Raw genomic sequence first — 18867 nt, 5'->3', positions numbered from 1 at the left:
ATTTCAAAAAAATCTGAAAATTGGATGAAAGGTCTGAAAAATGTATTTCCTTCTATACTGATAATGTCTTTCTCTCAGATTCAAAAAGTCTGAATTCAAACAAAAGTCTGAAAAATCTCATCCCTGTAAGTGTAACCGTTATTCCGTTTGAAAAAAAAAAGTAGGATAAATCAAATCAAATCTCCGGTTTCTCCCACCACTAGTGCTGCTTGTTTGCTGTCCAGGAATTATTCATTGATTGCACCTGACCCGTTTGGGTATGTGTGAATATAGGTGTACATGTACATCCACTCCGAACAAATATGTGGTCAGTTGCACCTTACTGAACACTTCATTTCAGGTGCAACCCTACTACATGTACATGTACATGTGTGAACATGGAGAATTAGCAATTAATGCCAAGGACGATCTGCAGGCTTTCTGATAAACTTTTATTACTGCAGAATTTAATCAAGGTATGTGTACTTTTAAGTGTGCATTATCCTTGGGTAAGAAACTCAATAACCTTAAATTAAATCTAAAAAGAAATTAAAATACAAGCATGTAGCTTCTATTTTCTGAACCCATAAAATTGAAGATTAAACAAGATAAAGTGTTATGCTGTGCAAAACACTCATCACTTCTGTTTTTTTCCACTTCAAAATTTGCACAACTGTCCGCCTTGGATCTTAACTACCTCCAGAGGGCTCCCTTGCAATGACGCATTGTACCGTGTGCGTCTATTACTTTATAATCAATGCAGAGTGCGGGGCAAAAATTGTCCTCCCAGCTCTAAGCAAATTACTCCTACTAAACACACCCCTGGGTCTGCCCATGCTCCTTGGTCAAAGCCAGACTAGGAATTAATCAGGCATAGGCCTATTCCCCAAACAGCTAATGAAATAACTATGGATTACTGGGAATGAGGGGCGGATTATACTTTGAGCTTCACTGCTTATTGGAGAGGGTGTGGGGCTGAAGAATTGCAGCTGAAATGCTGTGCACTTTTTACATGTGTAAACTCTTGATCAGGGGCCCAATTTCATAGAGCTACTAATAAAGGTAGAGTACATGTAGATCATTTGTCATTTGTTTCATCCGAAGCAATGTAAGTGCTCAAAATCTGAAGACGAGTGCTTAACATCTAACCTGATGAAGCGTTAGCTCTGTGAGTGTTGTATACAAGTACTCTGAGAAAACAATATTCTGGGATCTCAATTTCAATTCAAAAGTTACCAAGTCATATTTTGGTTTGCGCCCAAAATCAGGATCCCGAACACGCGCTCTTTTTAGCCGATTGCAGAGCTACGCGATGTCATGCACTGAACCAACGAATAATAGCAACCATGCGTGTGTGTGTGTCGTGTCAATGCTCGTACGCATCCATTCACTGATTCGCCGAATTACAAACCAACTACTAAGGGAATTTGAGCTCTGATCGTTCTCGAGAGAAAGAGCCTTTCGCCTCCGAGTCCACCTATTATTGCCTCTCGCCAATGAAGACAAGAGCAAAAGAAATGCTTGCACATACATGCATGTACAAGCACATGCGTGCAAACTTGAGTAATTTACAAATTCACAAAGTATGGAGGGCCACATCATTGAAACATAATATGAGAATCGCCCTTCAATGGATCAATATGACATCTGTCTGATATATCACCTTCATCAAAATTCTATTCAAATGACGTAGAACAACAATGCAATCAGTAACCCGTAAACAATTTCATCGACACCACCGCCAACACAGACATCAAAAATACCTCTACCCTTTCTCCCCTTTTTTATTCAAACAGAGAGAAGCAGAGATTTGTATTGCATTGACAATCAATACAAAACATCACTTCTCTCCGAGCCGGTGCGCAAGTCGACAGCGGCAGACAAAGAGAGCGGCGCAGTGTGGCTAATGCACGGTGCACGTGGCAGCATAATGGAATTTGTCGTATGAATAGCGAATGAAAAAACAAACTCATAATGTGGACGTGCAGTCGTGCACGGGCTTTGATGAATGTGCGACATCCGCCACAATGCCCTAACAAAACAATTACCAGTCGTTGCAATTATCCCGTCCAACAATACAACTGCCCAGCACTGATCGGTAAAGTAAATTGTTCCTTTTCACGTCCTGAAGAGACTCTGGATAACAAAAAAAATCTGACAAGACAAGAACGCAATCGCAGAGCTTGATGCTGTGCCTGCAAGAATAGTCTACTCCTTCATCCATAGTTTTTCAAGCCATTTGTCTTAGTTGCCAATATCTCTTGGTTTGAGTCGACGGAATCTTTGCGCTGCGGTTGACATTACTGCTGCAGGCTTTTACACGCGTGTACCGCGTCTGTCAAGTTCTGCTCCATTCATTCACTTGACAGATTTGTGTCAACTGCATGATTTAAATCGCCCGCACCTAACCAAACAACCTACAAAAGTTCCGCCATGATTTCATGTACATAGAAAGTGCATCATTAATATTAAACTTCAATAAATGTATCTTCGATTCCCTTTTCAAAAATTAAAATTTAAAATGCGATGAAAAATGCATTTACGCTCTTACGTGACATCAATTTTATTCAAACTAAACAGGGTCGATAATCGACGCCTTGTTTTAACATGTACATGTAACTTGTTACATGTAGAGGCATAATTTTCCTGCCCATATTTACAGGGTACATGCAGTGTTACACTACATGTACACCAGTAGGCTGCACTGTACATTAGCCCATTGCTCGTTAAAGGTCGGGTATGATTTGTTATTTGTGCATTTTGTTTGTAATGCATTGAAGCAACAAAAGTGCTCAAAATCTTAACAACTATTACGATGAATTTTTACATAATGTAGCTCAGTGAATGCTGTAGACCTATATTCCGAGACATCTTTTTCAGATGTCTATTTTGCGTGAAATGTCCAGATTCGTTTGCGTATCAAAATTTCAACATGAAATTTCACGAAAATTAGACATCTGAAAAAGGCAGCACTTTCTGATTAGCCTATCAAGAGGGTGAGTATGCTTCTGAAGCCCAAAAAAACCAACAAACTAAGCCTAAATGTGAAAATCAAAATTTGACAAAGTTCGACATGTTTTTGTACATGGTGGAAGTGTGGTCTTTATTTACAGAGGTAGTCCAGTAAATTGGCCACATTTATGGGGCTAGGCACATGTGTGATTGCCGGCTAATCAACTTTCACAAACTAATCACAAACTTGCCTGATCAGAATATTTGAGTCGAAGCGTACGTATATCTCAGTCAATCAAGGCAATCTACGGGCCTTGATTTAAATTTGGAGCTTGATTCATCAACACCTACATTTGTACACTGTACGTATTTTCCGTCTTGCATTCGTTATTGCAGCGCCATCGGCCTACAGTAATTTCCTGCTTCAGGCACCTACATGTACATATACGTGTGTACATTCTTTGAACACCTCAGCGGGTTAATTACAATTTGACGACAACTGGACAACTGACGTGTTGTCCTCTATAAAGCTCAAGCAAACGGAGTTGCATTGCTTACCAAGGATTTGCATTAATGAAACCTAACATGTGTACATGTACACCTAAATATTGTGTAAACAAGTTGTAGACCATTATGAGCTGGCATCATGTTTTTCATTGCCTTCCGAAGGGATTAAGTAATGAATTTCAACAGAAACGGTAAATAAGAATCCATTTTTGAAGAATATACAATGTACCACCGCATCCATCAATACATAGTATTACTAGTGTATGTTTTAACACTCAGATTAACTCAGATAGATTTTTAAATTTATTTTATTAATTTGTTCATTTATTTACTACCGTCTACATGTACAAATTTTTGTATTTATTTATATATTGTATATTTTGTTTTTGAAATACCCTTCCTAAATGTGCAAAAATAAATCCTTATACCATATTCCAGTGGAACATTACTTAACATCATTGAGGCATCATTTTCTGTCTACACATGTACATGTACGTCCTGGTATGTACGTACATGTACAATACTGCTATCTAATACTAAATAACAAACCATCATGTTCAGGACCAGAATTTCCTATGCATTCGTGGACATGTAACATACCCCACGGTACCAAAAAAATACCTTGTTTTAAGAGTGAAAGACATAAAAACAGCTTCGTTTTGAGTTGTCACCTTCAATTGGACAGTACTTTTAGTTTCCAAAAAAAATATTGTGAATGACCATTGAATGTTCGGTTATCTGAAAGCCATTTCACCCTCCATATTTGTCTGTAAGCTGTAAGATTTTCATTTATTTGTAGATTTACTAGGAATAGTGCAAGCCTCCAGGAATAAAGTGATTGATATTTACCTGTGTTCCCCACAGTCAGTTTCTCTTCAGCACAGCGTTCTGTGAAAGTGACACAGAGAACGACAGAATTAACACTTGATCAGCGCAGCAACCACGGCCTCAAAATGAATCAGAAAAGCCAGAGAGAGCGAGAGAACGAGAGAACGGAAAAAAAACAACAACGAATAATAAAATCTGTCGGTGCACAGATTCCCAGGCTTGGCATGCACAGCTCCCCGCCGAAGAATCAATAGCATGGATTAATTTGCGAAATCAATGTGAGCCACGCAGCATGCGGGCAAAATACAATTATTTATGCACACGTCAACAGCTGGCGTGGCTTAAGGCTTACTGCGTTGCTGAGTGCAATTCTCCAGTACTGTTATTATTTATTATTAACAAAATGTGTTGGGAAAGATTTATCCAGAAATCTCTCCATCTGATCCCGGTAACCGCTTGCATACTGGTACACGTACATGTTTGGTGTGAGTGTGTTTTCCCTTAAGTAACGTATCCTTAAAAAATTACAAAAATTCTTTGTATTGAGTAAATAACTAGACAAATGTTTCCAGTCTTAGAAATTTACATAAGGTAATTTTACAGAAATTTTCAAAACCTTTTTGTTTGTGAATGTGAATGTGAATCTTGATGTGGGGAAATTGGCAAAACAATTTCTTAAAATCCTCTACATTTTTCATGCAAGGTAAATACATGTACATGTACGGCACTTTTCTAGACCTCTAGAAAACTTCATCCCTTGGGCAAATCTATCATTTAGAAATTTACACAAATACTGACAAAGGTTCACGGAAGCACACACATTTGCCGATGAAAGATTCAAAGCCAGGCAATTAGTAAGCCAAGAGAAATGACGTACATAGTCAGCATTCATTCAACGATACATATTGTACCCTGGCAACAATACCCTGCAGGACAGCTTATTGTTTGACCGGCCTAATGGACTCCGTCCCCGTGTGTGGTGCACTGTGCTCTTGTCTCAATTAACGCTTAATTTACCAAAGTAATTCAGGATTACATTTAAATGCAAATATCCTTTTAAGTAAAAGTGATATCCAATGGAGTAAGCATACATGTAGTGCATTGTACAGAACAGTACATGAACATGGACATCAATGTAGTTTCGGAACAAATTGCATTAGATATGTGAAATATAATCTAATTGCATATTTTTTACAACTACAAAAATTACAATATTGCATGACCTCCACAATTGTCCATCTTCGTTCTGGTCAGGCAAATACAGAAAGTGTGAGGTTGTTTTGCTAGCCACTGTTTATTTAGCGCTGTGAATTTTCAAATAATTTAGTTTTTCAATTACCCAAACTTGGACTTGATTGAACAATATTTGAAATGCGCTGAACAAGTTTTTAAAGCCTAAAGTGGCCACCCATCAAGATTTGTGTTCAGCTGAGCTTGTCGAAAATTGACAAAGAGCTTATTAAGATAAAAGAAGTCGTTTCCTGTACGTGTTGATTTATTTTTTCAAGGTAGCGGAATGACTTATTTTTGACAGAATTAAAACAAGAAATTTGAGCCCCTGTTCCACATAGAAGCTCTAAAATTATGTGTGTAAAGTGGCAACTTATATAGATACGATTAAAATAACATTGAAGTCAACAAACTTTCATCATCTCTTTGAGACTGCTTACATTTTTCGAATATTTGAATCAAACAAAAATGCTATTCAGATATCTGTTGCATGATTCAACATTTGAATATTTGAAAGCATAGGCCTATGTACATGTGTTTTAATGCTAATGTAACTTTCCATCAGCACATAATCTAAGGTGGATGAATACGAGCGAGGTTTCGAGTCACAAAATATAATATAGTTTGGGTTTTAATTCCCTGCGGCATTTAGTCCGACTATCCCGTATTCAAAAGAGCCCTCTCCATAACCAATGTCTGATATAGGCCTATCTGAGCAATGCAAATTTTATGCAACTCTGCGCACCAGCCAATCGGTGTCAACAGTACAAATTGTGACGTCATTTTGATCAGAATTGCGGACTTAGATGTTGATCGGTCGATTTAGCTGACATGCTTCTGTATTTTAAGTACGAACACGGGTTACGGAAGACTCGATACAATGGTCAAAATCTTAAGGTCAAGATGCAGTCTTGTTTTGCCTAATTAATCGCTGAATCTGCTCGCATGTGCAAAGGTCTATTCCATGTATGTAGACTATAGCGGTCAATTTGCATTTTTTTTTAAATGTTTTGTTAAAACTAATAGCATGGCAGTCAACATGCCAACTTAATTAATACATTGAGCTGTGATGGCGATTCAAAACTTTGGACAGAGAAATTATAAACTCACAATGAAATCTGAACTGATATCAAAGAAAAACGGAGACAATAGCAAGTTAGTTTCCACAGGGAGAAATGGCTTTACGGGAAATAAATAAGTTATCAGGAGAATCCCTGTACAAGGTCAAGAACATCATAAGGTGTATCGAAAGAGACAATAGCATGGCTTTTGGAGTATTGAAAAAGTACTTCCAAAAAAAATGCTATTCAAACAGAGTTTCCTACTATATTTGTACATTTCAGACTCAGAGCCGTGGTTATCCCCCTAATTAAACTCCTCCACTAACCACCCCTGCCCCCCCCCCCCAAAAAAATATAAACTATATTCCAGGATGCACTGACAAAAGTGCAGTGTGCTTAACCTCAACATTAAAGTGCATTTAATTGACGCTAAGTGCACCCCAGCCCAGACAATCCTAACGGCTCGCGCCGACTAAATCCTCCTTAACACTCCAAAGACGCTTACCACCAATTTAGACAGCGGTAATAATTGGGTTTTCAAAACATCTCCCAGATCCAGCCCTTAAGGGAGAAGTTTTAAACATCTATGACGCAAAAACATCGCTGCAGATTTTCGTGCAGACATCGTCGCTTTCCACCTTAAGACACTGGGGTTAATCAACTCATTTCCGAGATGGTTGTTTTCTCTAGCTGAATCGGGACGGAGTCATTAAGCCGTGATCACCCCACGATGCAAACAAAAAAGGAAGAAGATGAAAAACCCATTAAGAAATCTCATTTGTCTTTGTTTTCTCATCAAATCTCTTAGCGTCAGAAGGGAATCTCAGGATTACTGACTAGCGTTTAATTGACGCTCGGCGAAATAAATTAATAAGTCGCTCTGCCGATGTGAGCGCAGTAATTATTTATTGCAGACTGTTTCATTCATTCACAAACAAAAAAGTATGTGCTTGTGCATGTGTGAGTTTATATCCCACCAGGTCCCGAATACCTAATGAGCTTTTTCATGCTGCTGTTTAGTTTTGTATTTTCTTGGTGACATCTTGACGCAGGGGAACAAGGCGGCTGTGAAGTCTTAACACCTCAAGCAATAATAACAGGCAAAGTGAAGAAGAGCTGGACGGAGCCCTTCCTGCATTAACTCAGTGAGTCATATCATGGCTTGGTGTCTGTATACATGTACGTGCAGGGATGTCAGTGGGCTCGGATATTTTTGTCTGAAATTTGAGGCACATGAATGGAAAAAAGTAGGCTATACACACAGGTGTGGTGCCAGTATATTGTATGGAAAAAGCCTGAAACTGTAAAGGCCTACATAATATTATTGCAGACTGACCTACCGAGCAGTACATGTACATGTACTAAGCCCCACCCACTGTATGGAAATTAGCACATATGCTCCACTCTAGTGCCACACTGCATTTTCAAAGCAGTGCGCATCATTTGCGTGTGCACGCAGTCCGACTTTTGTGTATGCATGTCGGACTTAAATCATGGCTGTGATTGGTCAGAAAACCAAGGGGCTGGGCTTAAATCTCTGTACATCTGTGTACGGAGACCAGCCTCCATTGAAATCAAGGAGCCATTATACTTGGTCCTAGATTTCACTTCTAGCCTTCCTAATTCCTACAATATCCAACAGCCAGCAAATTCTGTAGGATTTTCTTGATCGCGACAGTTACATAAAAAAAACTATTGCTTGGACTCAGTGGGATTCACATTTGCTGTACAGCAGATTTTCTGTATTTTCTGTATTATAGGGATTTTAAATGTACATGTACCGGTAGGCCTATAGGTCTATAAACTACTACAAAATTTATAGGCCTACATGTATTGTAGAATTGTTTTAATACATGTACATGTATTACTATTCACAGGTCATATCCACAGGCAAGATCATATCCTCAACAACTCATAAATTAATATCACAAGAAATTTGATGCTTCAATACAAAACCTATTAAAGTCTCTAGGGTCATTCTCCACTTCTACACAGAAATGTTGTTGCAATTTTCGGTCAAAAGTTGTGTTCAAATACACATGTAGTGAGCCCTCCATCTAAACAATACATGGAGATGCCATGGGTGTGCTGTGATGGGGTGGGGTAAGGGGGGGGGGAGAGGGGGGGGGATGAGGCCTAATGGCTGTGTACATGTACATGTACATAAACTTCCCTCCTTCTCCCAAAATAAAAAAGATTACAACTGCATGTCCCAGCAGGTTTGTTTATGGTGCAAATCGAGGATTTTCTATTGTTCCTCTCCCCTTTTCCTTTGTTACTAAATTTTTTGCAACAGCTCTTATTGGTTTTGTACACGTTTTCATAACGAGGTCATCCTCGATTTGGTTCCTGCCCTCAATTTATCGATGATGTTGCATGTGTGTGTCCTCGATTCACACTGTAAACATGCACTTAAAACCATACACATATTTTAGATTCGAAGTCCTTCTCTTGATATTTCAAAATCTACGTCCACACTTTGTACCAAAAACACTGAATCTGGCCCCTCCCTTCAAGATTTTTTACGCCCAACTATTTTCAACACCCTTCATTGAACTGAGGATCTACATTTATCATGTCCATGGAATGTGAAGCCATGGTCCAGACAGGACTAGTCCAATCCTCCCCCATTGATCTGGTATCGATCTGTGGTATTTGCAGCCACCAATAGGAAGTTAACTTCACAATGAGTTGTTGCTGGTAACCTGGGTCAAACACCAGTGAAGAATGGGTACACAATGGGCAGTGTTGGCGGGAGGTGTACCAGTGATTGTGGCTAATAGTGACTTAATTTATGCGTTCTTTGGAAATCGGAAAGCGCCTAAGGCAATGTGACATGAAGCACAGTGCATGCACGTACAGCACGCGATCAGTTTTATGTACATGTACATATGTAGGATACAATGAAAATTGTTGAATGTAGGTGAATGCATGAATTCACATGCACATAAACATGTGGGGAATTCCAGGCAAATTGACTGAAGTCCTGCATACATGCTTAGATCTTGACAAATGGGCAAATTTCACGGTATGACCTCAAATGCCAAAACTTTATAACAAAAATATAAAAAAAAAATTTTAAAATTCACATGCCACAAAATGAAACACGTTTTTAAGCTCTTTATCCATATTTATTGAAATATGTAGTTTATTTCTAACAAAATTCAACAGTTCGGCTGTTACTTTTAACTGAAAAATTAATTAATAAGTACACAAAAAATCAATTTGTCTGAGTACATACATGTACATGTATGTATATCCAACATTATGGTGTTTCGAGCCAATTTCTACACAGCCAAAAAGTTGGATGAATAATTTCTTTTAACTAACTTTATCAGAGTTAAAAATCCACAAATGATTAGGCCTATAACTTTTATTATGCACCCAAAAGTTGTTGAATTGTCAGCAATGTTGTACGTCAGTCACCATGGCACTGCCAGTAGGATACCCTCGATGGATTTAAAGCCATTTTGGAAAGATTCCATATACGAAGTTCACTCAACACCCTGTGTACATGTATACAAACCCTATGAGATTGGACTGCAAAATTCTAAGTGTTTTCTAAGAAAATGCTTGTATTTTCTCACTGCTCAAATTGACTTTGATGACATGAAATTGCTATCTGGGGGCTTGTTAGTCAATACAGAGGACAATTAGTGAACTTCGTATATGGAAATCTTTCCGCCATTTTGTACACACGAGTACGTGTGCAGTTTGTACATATGTCTATTGTCATGTCATCAATCCAAAAATGAAATACATGTAAGTACACAGTGACAGCTGGTTTATTTAATTTATTTATTGATTATTCAATTTCAAAATTATAGAAAAGAAGCCGCGGTGCACTTTGCCAAAGTTGACGCACACTCAGTGGATGGTTAAAGCTCTGTAGTCTGGTTCCCCGACCCCACTGGCCTTGCGACTATTTTAGGGGGGCCGGGAAACAGTCTGGTAAATATCAGAGACACCATGCTTTTTTGAAACCGTCGGAATTCGTCGCCGAATTACCACATGTGATTACTAGATAACTAGACCTCTGAAGGTACAGAATTCAACGTTTTTTTTGCTATTTAGCATTCGTACTATGGCTAGGGTGATTTTCAAGTGACAAAATAATTTCGATCTTAAATTGATGTTCGGTCCCCCTAGCAACGGGACCATCCATGCACATATGTACTACGGAGGTAATACGGAGGTAGTCCGGTATTTCAGTCACATTTATGGGCAGATGGGACCAGGGCGGGGGGTGTAATGGGCATTCCAATCAGACATATATATAGCTATTTCCATGGAATTTTGTGAGACCAACAATGTCTGTGTCATTTCCAAAGTTAGGTATAGGAATGGGGTTCTACATGTAAATTGTACGTAGGCTCTAGGCCTAATTTGAAGTGGCTGTTAGATTCCATTCTGACAATGTCTGATAATTAAGAGGATAGACATTTCGGTATGTGGTCGTGGATCGGTGCTAACTGCTATTTGGAATATCGTGTCTTGAAAATAGCTACCACGTAGGCCTACACAAGATCAGTGAAGACCAAGCTGGCCATTTTTGCTGCATCGACCATGGTTGAACATGTGGCAATCGTGTAGTGCAGGGCCCGGTTCCTTATTTATACGGGAACAGAATCCACTTTAAAATTATCAGACCGACCAAACTACATGTAGTTGGTGACATTCTTAATAATGATGGACATACATGTAGATATATACAGTCGAATCTCGTTAGTACAAACTCTGTCATTGTCTGTTAATACAAAATCCTGGTTATAACAAACATAAAGCCTTAGTCCCGACTGTGCATTTATGTGCACAATGAATGGGTCTGATCATGGAGCTTCCTCCATGGTCTGATGTTCCTCTTAATACAAAATTCTGATATAACAAACAATTTGGCTAGGTCCGAACGAGTTTGTATTAACGAGACTCGACTGTATATAGATAGAGGGCAGGGTTTGATTTATTTAGGGAAATTTGGGGATAAAATGACGAAGCAGCGTGGCGACAACATGAACACCCAACCCAAAAATAAAGATGGCGATCACCGCGCGATTTACCATGAGCACACACGACGCGCTGAATCGCAAGACACAAACTGCGCAGGAAAATCGTGATTTCTACCCTAAGATTTTTTTTAAGAACGAAGTGGCTATCGTTACGGCACTCGTTGTTTAGCGCCCTCTACGATATTTTTTTGATACGCACGCAGGTATATAATTATTTGTTTCCCCACGTTTTATCGAGCAGTGCGCCAGCTCAGCCGATAGAGAGTAGGATTTTGCACCGCGAGGTTGCGGGTTCGAATCTCAGTTTTGCACTCGAATTTTTTTCCTTTTCTAACCTGAGGCTTTGGAGGATTTTTTTTAAAAGGGAAATAAAGTCCGAATTTCATAAAGTTCAAATTCACTTTTTTCCTTCTTATTTTATATTTTCTTGTCATGTTTTTTTATAAAAGTTGCCAGGTTGCAGTCTACCGTAACGATAGAAAATGGGAAATGCGTTACGGCTGCCGTAACAATAGCCACTGCGTTTTAAGAAACTGTTCAAAATTGCAAAACGGGTGTCATTAGAATTTAGAAAAGTCTACTTTTGATTGTAAAGGTGATTTTTGAACAATAATAAACATTTTCGACTCTAATTTGATCAAAACAAAACAGGGGCCCTACAGTACACGATCGCCCAACATGTTGAGCCAAAATAAAGAAAGGTCACACTCACAGCCACAGACATGAATGACGAATGCGGAATGGCATTTGAAATGATTCTTGAACATGTTGAAGATTCCATGCATTATTGAAACAGACAACATGGATCTACACTGAAAATATTAACTTTAAATCTCGCAGAATTCCAATAATTTGTCTCTGATTATTTAGATAAGTAATTTACCTGCTTCACCAGTTTTCAATTCGACGAATTCTTCCAAGTCCAAGTCTCCGAATGCGTCGTGTGTGTGTACGAAGAACGTGCATGCACACCTGCAGCGAATTTCGATTGTCAATCAATTGGTCTGGTACCCGACTCTCCCTGCCGTATCAATGTACAGTGGGGAAAATGCAAAAACAGCCACCAGGCAGTTTTATGTTGATCAACGTGACCTAAGGTTGCACAAGTCCCTTAGTTCAATTGTTAAATGGTGGTATAATTAATTCTTTTAAAAATTTCATTTTTCTGATTGGATTTGACTATCAAAGTATCGCCCTTATTTTTTTTCATTTATGGTATTGATAAGAACTGTGTGTTGATAAAGCAAATACTTTCATTGTGATAATATTAACACATTTTGTCCTATACTTCTTGTAAAGACTTAGTCAAGTCTATTATGTTTTTGCCACAGATTTACAAGAGGGCGCGCTTTGCAGCGCGCTGGTGCAGTCATTAAACTGTCGAAGCTCTTCAACGAATTCAATTTTTTTTCTGACGCCTTTTCGATTTGACATGTAGGCCTATGTTTAGTTTGACGGGGAATAGTCTTTTTTTTTTCTTTTTCAATGTTTTTGTTTGGAAGTCTGCAACCTTCTTAAGGAATTGATTAAATTTGAATTTGATTTTGCGCCATTAGGCCTAATGCACAAAAGACAAACTGCCGCAAAGAATTCTATATTTTGTTTTATTCAAAAGGGAATAATGTTGCAATGCCGGGAAAATAGCAATACATAAAAGTCTTCTTTAAAGACATTCTTTTAAAGTAACTTTCCTATCCAAACAAGACCACAGAAAAAAAACACCTGAAAACCACTTTCTTGAGTTGAAGCTTAGAACCGGAAAATATTTTGTCTCACAATGTATCTACCCTTCTTGCACGACATGAGACTTTCTTTCGTTTTGCTTCATTATTTTTTTCCGCCGTCTCCATCTCCCAGTGAAAACAACTGTTTGTTAGATGCGTAAAACTGAACCTGTGTAGCCTACGCAAGCAATCAAGTTCCCATTGCAATCGTCTTTCCTTATATTCCCACTATTATCCCAAAGCTTATATGCCGTCTTCACAAAATCTGAGACAAGCCGTAATTAAATTACAAATTAAATTAGGAACCTTTTAAGAGAACAAAACATTATCTCCCCAATAAATCAAAGAAGCACAATCTGGTTTTCAAAAATCATAGAATTTCAGTTTTATTTCATATCTTACACACATTTTGACCAGCAGGGTAAGGATCTAACTATAGGATTGAAGCACTTTAGAGATATTTCTGCGCATTCTCAGTTTCTTGTATAGTCTACATCACGATATGCCTACAATTATTATGTAACGAGCGAAGTGCTTTAATGCATTTTCAATGTATGTATGCAGCCCTTTTTGTCACATAATTATGACAGGCACGAACGGCATATTTTGCTTTTTACCTTGTAAAAACACAGAAAACAGAAAGTGAGGGGTGTAGCCTGAATTTCACCGGAATGCTAAAATATCTGGAGACGTAGAAAGAGTTTCAATACCTGAAGACAGAATCGTCGGGCATTGAGCAAGGCAACGTCTTGAATACCAAAATCTTCTGGGCCACACCTATATTTGGGCCTCGGCCTCATGAGCGCATTGTTTGTCCCATTCCAGGGTATGTACCATAAGGGATGCATACCTGTCAATAGGCCCCGAATTGTCCACGCGGGCCACGCCAAATATGCCCTCAAATTCTTTATTTAATAGAGCATTTTGTGGACCATGAACTTGAAGGTTTGCAAAAAAAACATGGGTGGAAGCCGTGCACAGGAGTGTGAAGTCGTGTTTCTGTGAAATTCGGATGTAATGAAAATTGTAATTCGGAATAGAAATTGGGCCCCAAAATTGCTCTATTTTAGCAATGTAGCGCAGGCATCATTTTTCAAAATGGCGATGGGCCACAGGACTACTTTTAGGGGTGATCATCTTTGGATTGAATTTTCTCCTAAAAGTCATGGGATAACCACCCACAAGTGAACAGAAAATGAAAGATGACGAGGTAAGCTTTAATTTCCTGGGTGTCTCAAGTACCTTGCAGAGTTGTCAGTATTTTAAATAATTTTTGAAGTATGCGTAATTATCACTGAGGTCCATGGGAGTCGTTTTACAGTCTGCACCAATAACTCATCTGGACAGCAAACCTACACATCGCCCTCTTTTGATTGACGACAGGCGAACTCCAGGGCCTTTTTTTCGTGTAGTGTTGCCGATTTCCTTTCCCTTATTTTTCCCCCTTATTCATTAATTCAGTCGGTTGTAAAATCAAAAGGTCAGAATTCATGCGCTCCCTTTTGAGACTATCGGCCCTGGGTAAGATTATGCGGTGAATTATACATGTAATCTCCCGATAGTTTAAAAAAAAATAATTCGATACCCAAGCAAATTATTACATCATTAATCACAACTTTAGAAACTGTTTGGTTGTACCTGTACAATATTTAATATATCTATTTACAAGCTTTATTTCCTGAGTATAAATAATAACAACGATCGCACCGTCGAGGGAGAAAACTCATACTGTTTTGATGATGAATGAACACATATTTTTCTTCTATATTTTCTTTTTGAACCGTCAGCGAAGAACTCGTCTAAGCCGCTAAAATACAGTTTCTCAAGCTGCATAGGAACACTCGCGTTTTTCATTTTCTCTTTTCTCCAAATAAAATACCAAGCTCAAAATCCGTTACAGACTATTGAAACTATCTGCTTTGCGAGAAAACAATGAAACCCTTTTACAATGTAACGATATACTTCGTGTTGTTGACGTTGTTGAAAATCAGTCAATGATCATCAGGACTCAGGAGAAAATATTTCTTTTTTAGTTATTTACAAGCTATCGTCTTCTGATATACAAATAAGTCAACAATCATCTCCCGGGAAAAAACCATTACACAATTAGAGAACAATTTCGACATGATTTAAATACTTGTACATGTACAAGCTTTTGGAATGCTGCCAGCTACCTCTTAAGAAAACACAAATTTGGCCTGACATCCTGAAAGGCATCCGTGTGCTGGTAAACGGAAGAAAGACAGATGATCAATGTTAGTAGAACTCATAGAATATACTGAGATATTATTTCATTTGCCAAAACAAAAGAGTATTGTTGTTAGTATGATAGTACGTGTAAAGGTACCACTAAGGAGACACAGTATCGTAATTTCTTTGTAAGCTGGGAGACATCTGTCATTAGGGAGACATTTTCATGTCTCCCTAATGTCACAGCCCCCCTTTAGACGCACAATTTTGCTGTCGCAATTAAGTTATATTTGTTGCTCGTGGTCTAATTAGTAAACATACCGCCAAATTCATGGAAAAAGGACAAGGGAATATTGGGTTAGGGCACATTTCAGTTTGAAAAATGTTGTGCACAAGTCTATGGGGATGTCTCCCAAATGTCCAATCCAGTATTATTGTTATTGTTATATTTGTTTCCCTTCATCCGTTTGACGTGTGTTGATAACGATGGAGTATGTCTGACAAAACGTTTTAATGGCGGAGGACATAATGAAGATATTTTCGCTTTTCTGGTGTATTCAAATCGATCTTTGGGCCTGTAGCTTAGAAATACAAGTCACGAGTAGATCTTAATACAATTGTCTCCAGAGAAGGGATTCCGTTTCAAGACAGCCATTTATCTAAAACAAACAATTCTCTTGCATGTCAAAAAAATCTGAAGACGGAATCCACACACTTCTGCTAGCTTGTTGCTCACAGCGCCTCCAATGTAACCTCGTCCCCAGGGCTTACTTTATTTTCAACCTCTTGTCCAATAGTAAGAACAGGTAGTGGTGAGAGCGTACTGCTCGACACCCAGGGAACAAGGTTGCCTCAAATGGTTCAAGACTGAACAGATAGGGTAGAGACTTCATCGGTATAGTTTTTATTCAAATCAGAACTTCACCGTTCGGTGTTCTGCGTTTTGCCCCTGGCCCGCCAGGCACGACATAGTACCCGGTGTTCCCAAGCGGGCTGGCAGTGGATGAACCAGTGGTAGTGGTGTACTGACTATCGCTGCTCATGAAGCTCCCTGTTACTATGGAGACGGTCGAGGACCGAACTGACGCGGTCTCAGCCTCGGAGCCCTCTCGGCTCTCCTCGCTGGTGACGGAGCAAGGAGGGGTGGGGTCAGACAGCACCGAAGAGGGAGGAGTGATGTCCACAAACGGCTTCTCCATGGAGTTGAGGCTAGGGGCTGGTCTGACCACAGAAAATTTCCTTGGCAGGGGCTGGGGTCGGCGAGCTGGCGTGGGTAGTGACCTCAGATTCCGTGGGAGACTGGCAAGGGTGTATTGGACTGGGACGGCACTGCCGGCCAAGCAGTCCGATAGAGGGCGCTTTGAGTTTCGCTTGTAGCGTCCGCCGAGGCTCGACGAATCGTAAACTGAGAGAGGAGCAAAATGAAATATATAAATGGAAAAAAAATAGCTTTGAGAAGACTTGAGATTAAACTGAACAAATCAGTGACTTGCGTACTAGATAATATTGCTGTGCAATAATTGATGGGATTTGTGGGGACAGGTGGAATTAAAGAAATTATGGAATAAATTCTATTGAAGTTAACAATTTAGTCAACGGATGCGTTTATTATGGCACTAATTTCAGTCTCAAGTTAGCGTTAAATGCCAAAGCGAAATCGTCAAACCACACGAATGTCATGCGGGAATATATGGCAATAAAATCATGCTAATGAATTCCAATAAGGGTGGAAAATGAGTTACTCTCTATTGTGGAGGGAATGCAAATGCTCAGCATTATTTTCTTCAGCAATATGAATGTTCAAAGGTGAGAACGTTTTCATTTAAAAAATATTTAAAAAATCACTTACAATGGTGGGAAGTTCATACCTTTAACATTATTACTGTTTATATCGACTGTCTGCATTTTCTGGCTTACGTCAGTCGCATACACACCGCTGGGACGTTCCATTGTCCTGATAGGGAAGATCAATTTGGGACTTTATCTTAAATGTTTACATTAAGTCGATCGAAAAATTCCTAGGTTGAATTAGTTTGGGGTAAAATTGGTCGTGCAGACCGTAATGCAACATCTGGTCGTAGTTTCAGTAACCAAATCGTCTTTTCTGAACCTGTTTTATTTTGGTATTATTATTGATGGGTGCCATTGGGTGTTAGCTATAGCGCCCAAATGTCATAGGAACTAAAGTTGTGTCAAACCCATCGGTGCCAAGATCAAGGTTAAGTTTCTTGGTGAGTTCCTTTGTTGGATTGATTATCGTTTTTCTCCAAGTGGATCAGTTTCACACAATGATGTTAAGCTCGGTAATAATTAACACGGTGAATGCGGGCATGCTTATGATGGTATTTCATGACGAAGGTATAACTGCAAACAGGGTAGGGGAATGAGTTAGAAAATATGAGCAATCAGATGAATGACGAAATCATCGGATGAAATCATCAGCACACCAAGATGGCGTACCTGTAGGAACCATGGCGGCCGCATTTCAATCTCTGGGTGGCCATGATCGCCAGAATCACCAGCAGGACAAAGCCAAGGGCGCCCCCAGCGATGATCGCGTACATGACGAGGGGCGTCTCCATGACGTCATCGAGTAGATTCTGGGTGACCACGGCGTCGCTGACAGAGTCTGGGTGACTGGTCGCTTCGGCTGGTTGGTTGAGAGGAAAGATGAAAGGAAAAGGGGAAAACCAGATAAAATGATGACGTTATCATTATCAAGAAAAGGCCATACACTCCAGGTAAAACGTGGCAACAGAGCCTTCCAGTGATAGGACTCCGGTTTGGGCCATTATCTTTACATATTCCCTTGTGATGAGTTTGATCAGGAAGTTAACTGACAGTGGGAAAAAATACTGGGCAAAATTAAAAAGGTCAGAATGGAAACCAGGTTGAGCGCTGGACTAATTACCTCGCTTGCATTTACCGCCAATGACGTCACAAGTGGCATTTCCTAAGCACGGAGGGCACTGCTTGGCGCATCCCATACCATATGTTCCCGGTTGACAAGGATGTTGACATCTGCATAACGCGAGGAAAGAGCCAGGATCAATCACAAGTGATGAAACAGAAATTATCAGACAACTTAGCAGACTTAGAGTACACTTCTTGCCGATGGAACATAAGCAGCATTTTGATTTTGTTGGAGTAAAATTAGAATGGCATAGCGGTTCACAATATACGCAAAACCTATTATTCTCATCCCCCAGGTCGATATTGATTTTTTAGTAATTCGGTTTAACTTAAACAAAACCAACATTCTTGTGAACCACTGTTCCTTCGTGACAGATAAAAGTTGTCACATGAAGATTTATTTTTCTTTGTTTTCAGTTGGAATAAGTTTGTAATTACCATGCCCTTTTTACGTTTGGTTTTCTGAAAGCAGCCACA

At 39.3% G+C, this 18867-nt stretch overlaps 2 protein-coding genes across 6 annotated transcripts in view; both read right to left on the bottom strand.

Annotated features, from left to right (window-relative positions):
• Window positions 1-12584, bottom strand: part of LOC119745586 (poly(rC)-binding protein 3-like) — an 81778-nt gene extending 69194 nt beyond the window's left edge. For 2 of the 4 annotated variants that reach the window (XM_038222049.1, XM_038222052.1), the window contains exons 1-2: window positions 12447-12583; window positions 4288-4326 (exon numbers count right to left, since the gene is read on the bottom strand). The gene's annotated coding sequence lies outside the window, so the exon portion shown is untranslated. Of the gene's footprint in view, window positions 1-4287; window positions 4327-12446 lie in introns of all 4 variants that reach the window. The other 2 variants (XM_038222054.1, XM_038222051.1) reach the window with 2 other exon arrangements.
• Window positions 12585-15852: 3268 nt separating this feature from the next.
• Window positions 15853-18867, bottom strand: part of LOC119745585 (multiple epidermal growth factor-like domains protein 6) — a 35838-nt gene continuing 32823 nt past the window's right edge. Inside the window, exons 5-8 of one of the 2 annotated variants that reach the window (XM_038222047.1) lie at window positions 18389-18498; window positions 17938-18127; window positions 17346-17431; window positions 15853-16882 (exon numbers count right to left, since the gene is read on the bottom strand). In XM_038222047.1, coding sequence (XP_038077975.1) covers window positions 16386-16882; window positions 17346-17431; window positions 17938-18127; window positions 18389-18498 — 883 coding nt within the window. In that variant the 3' untranslated portion in view covers window positions 15853-16385. The remainder of the gene's footprint in view (window positions 16883-17345; window positions 17432-17937; window positions 18128-18388; window positions 18499-18867) is intronic. The other variant, XM_038222048.1, reaches the window with a different exon arrangement.

The sequence above is a fragment of the Patiria miniata genome, unplaced genomic scaffold (genome assembly GCF_015706575.1).
Source record: "Patiria miniata isolate m_02_andy unplaced genomic scaffold, ASM1570657v1 HiC_scaffold_7, whole genome shotgun sequence".
NCBI classification, from domain to species: domain Eukaryota; kingdom Metazoa; phylum Echinodermata; class Asteroidea; order Valvatida; family Asterinidae; genus Patiria; species Patiria miniata.
The sequence above is the reverse complement of the archived record's forward strand: the minus strand, read 5'-3'. Positions and strand labels throughout refer to the sequence as shown.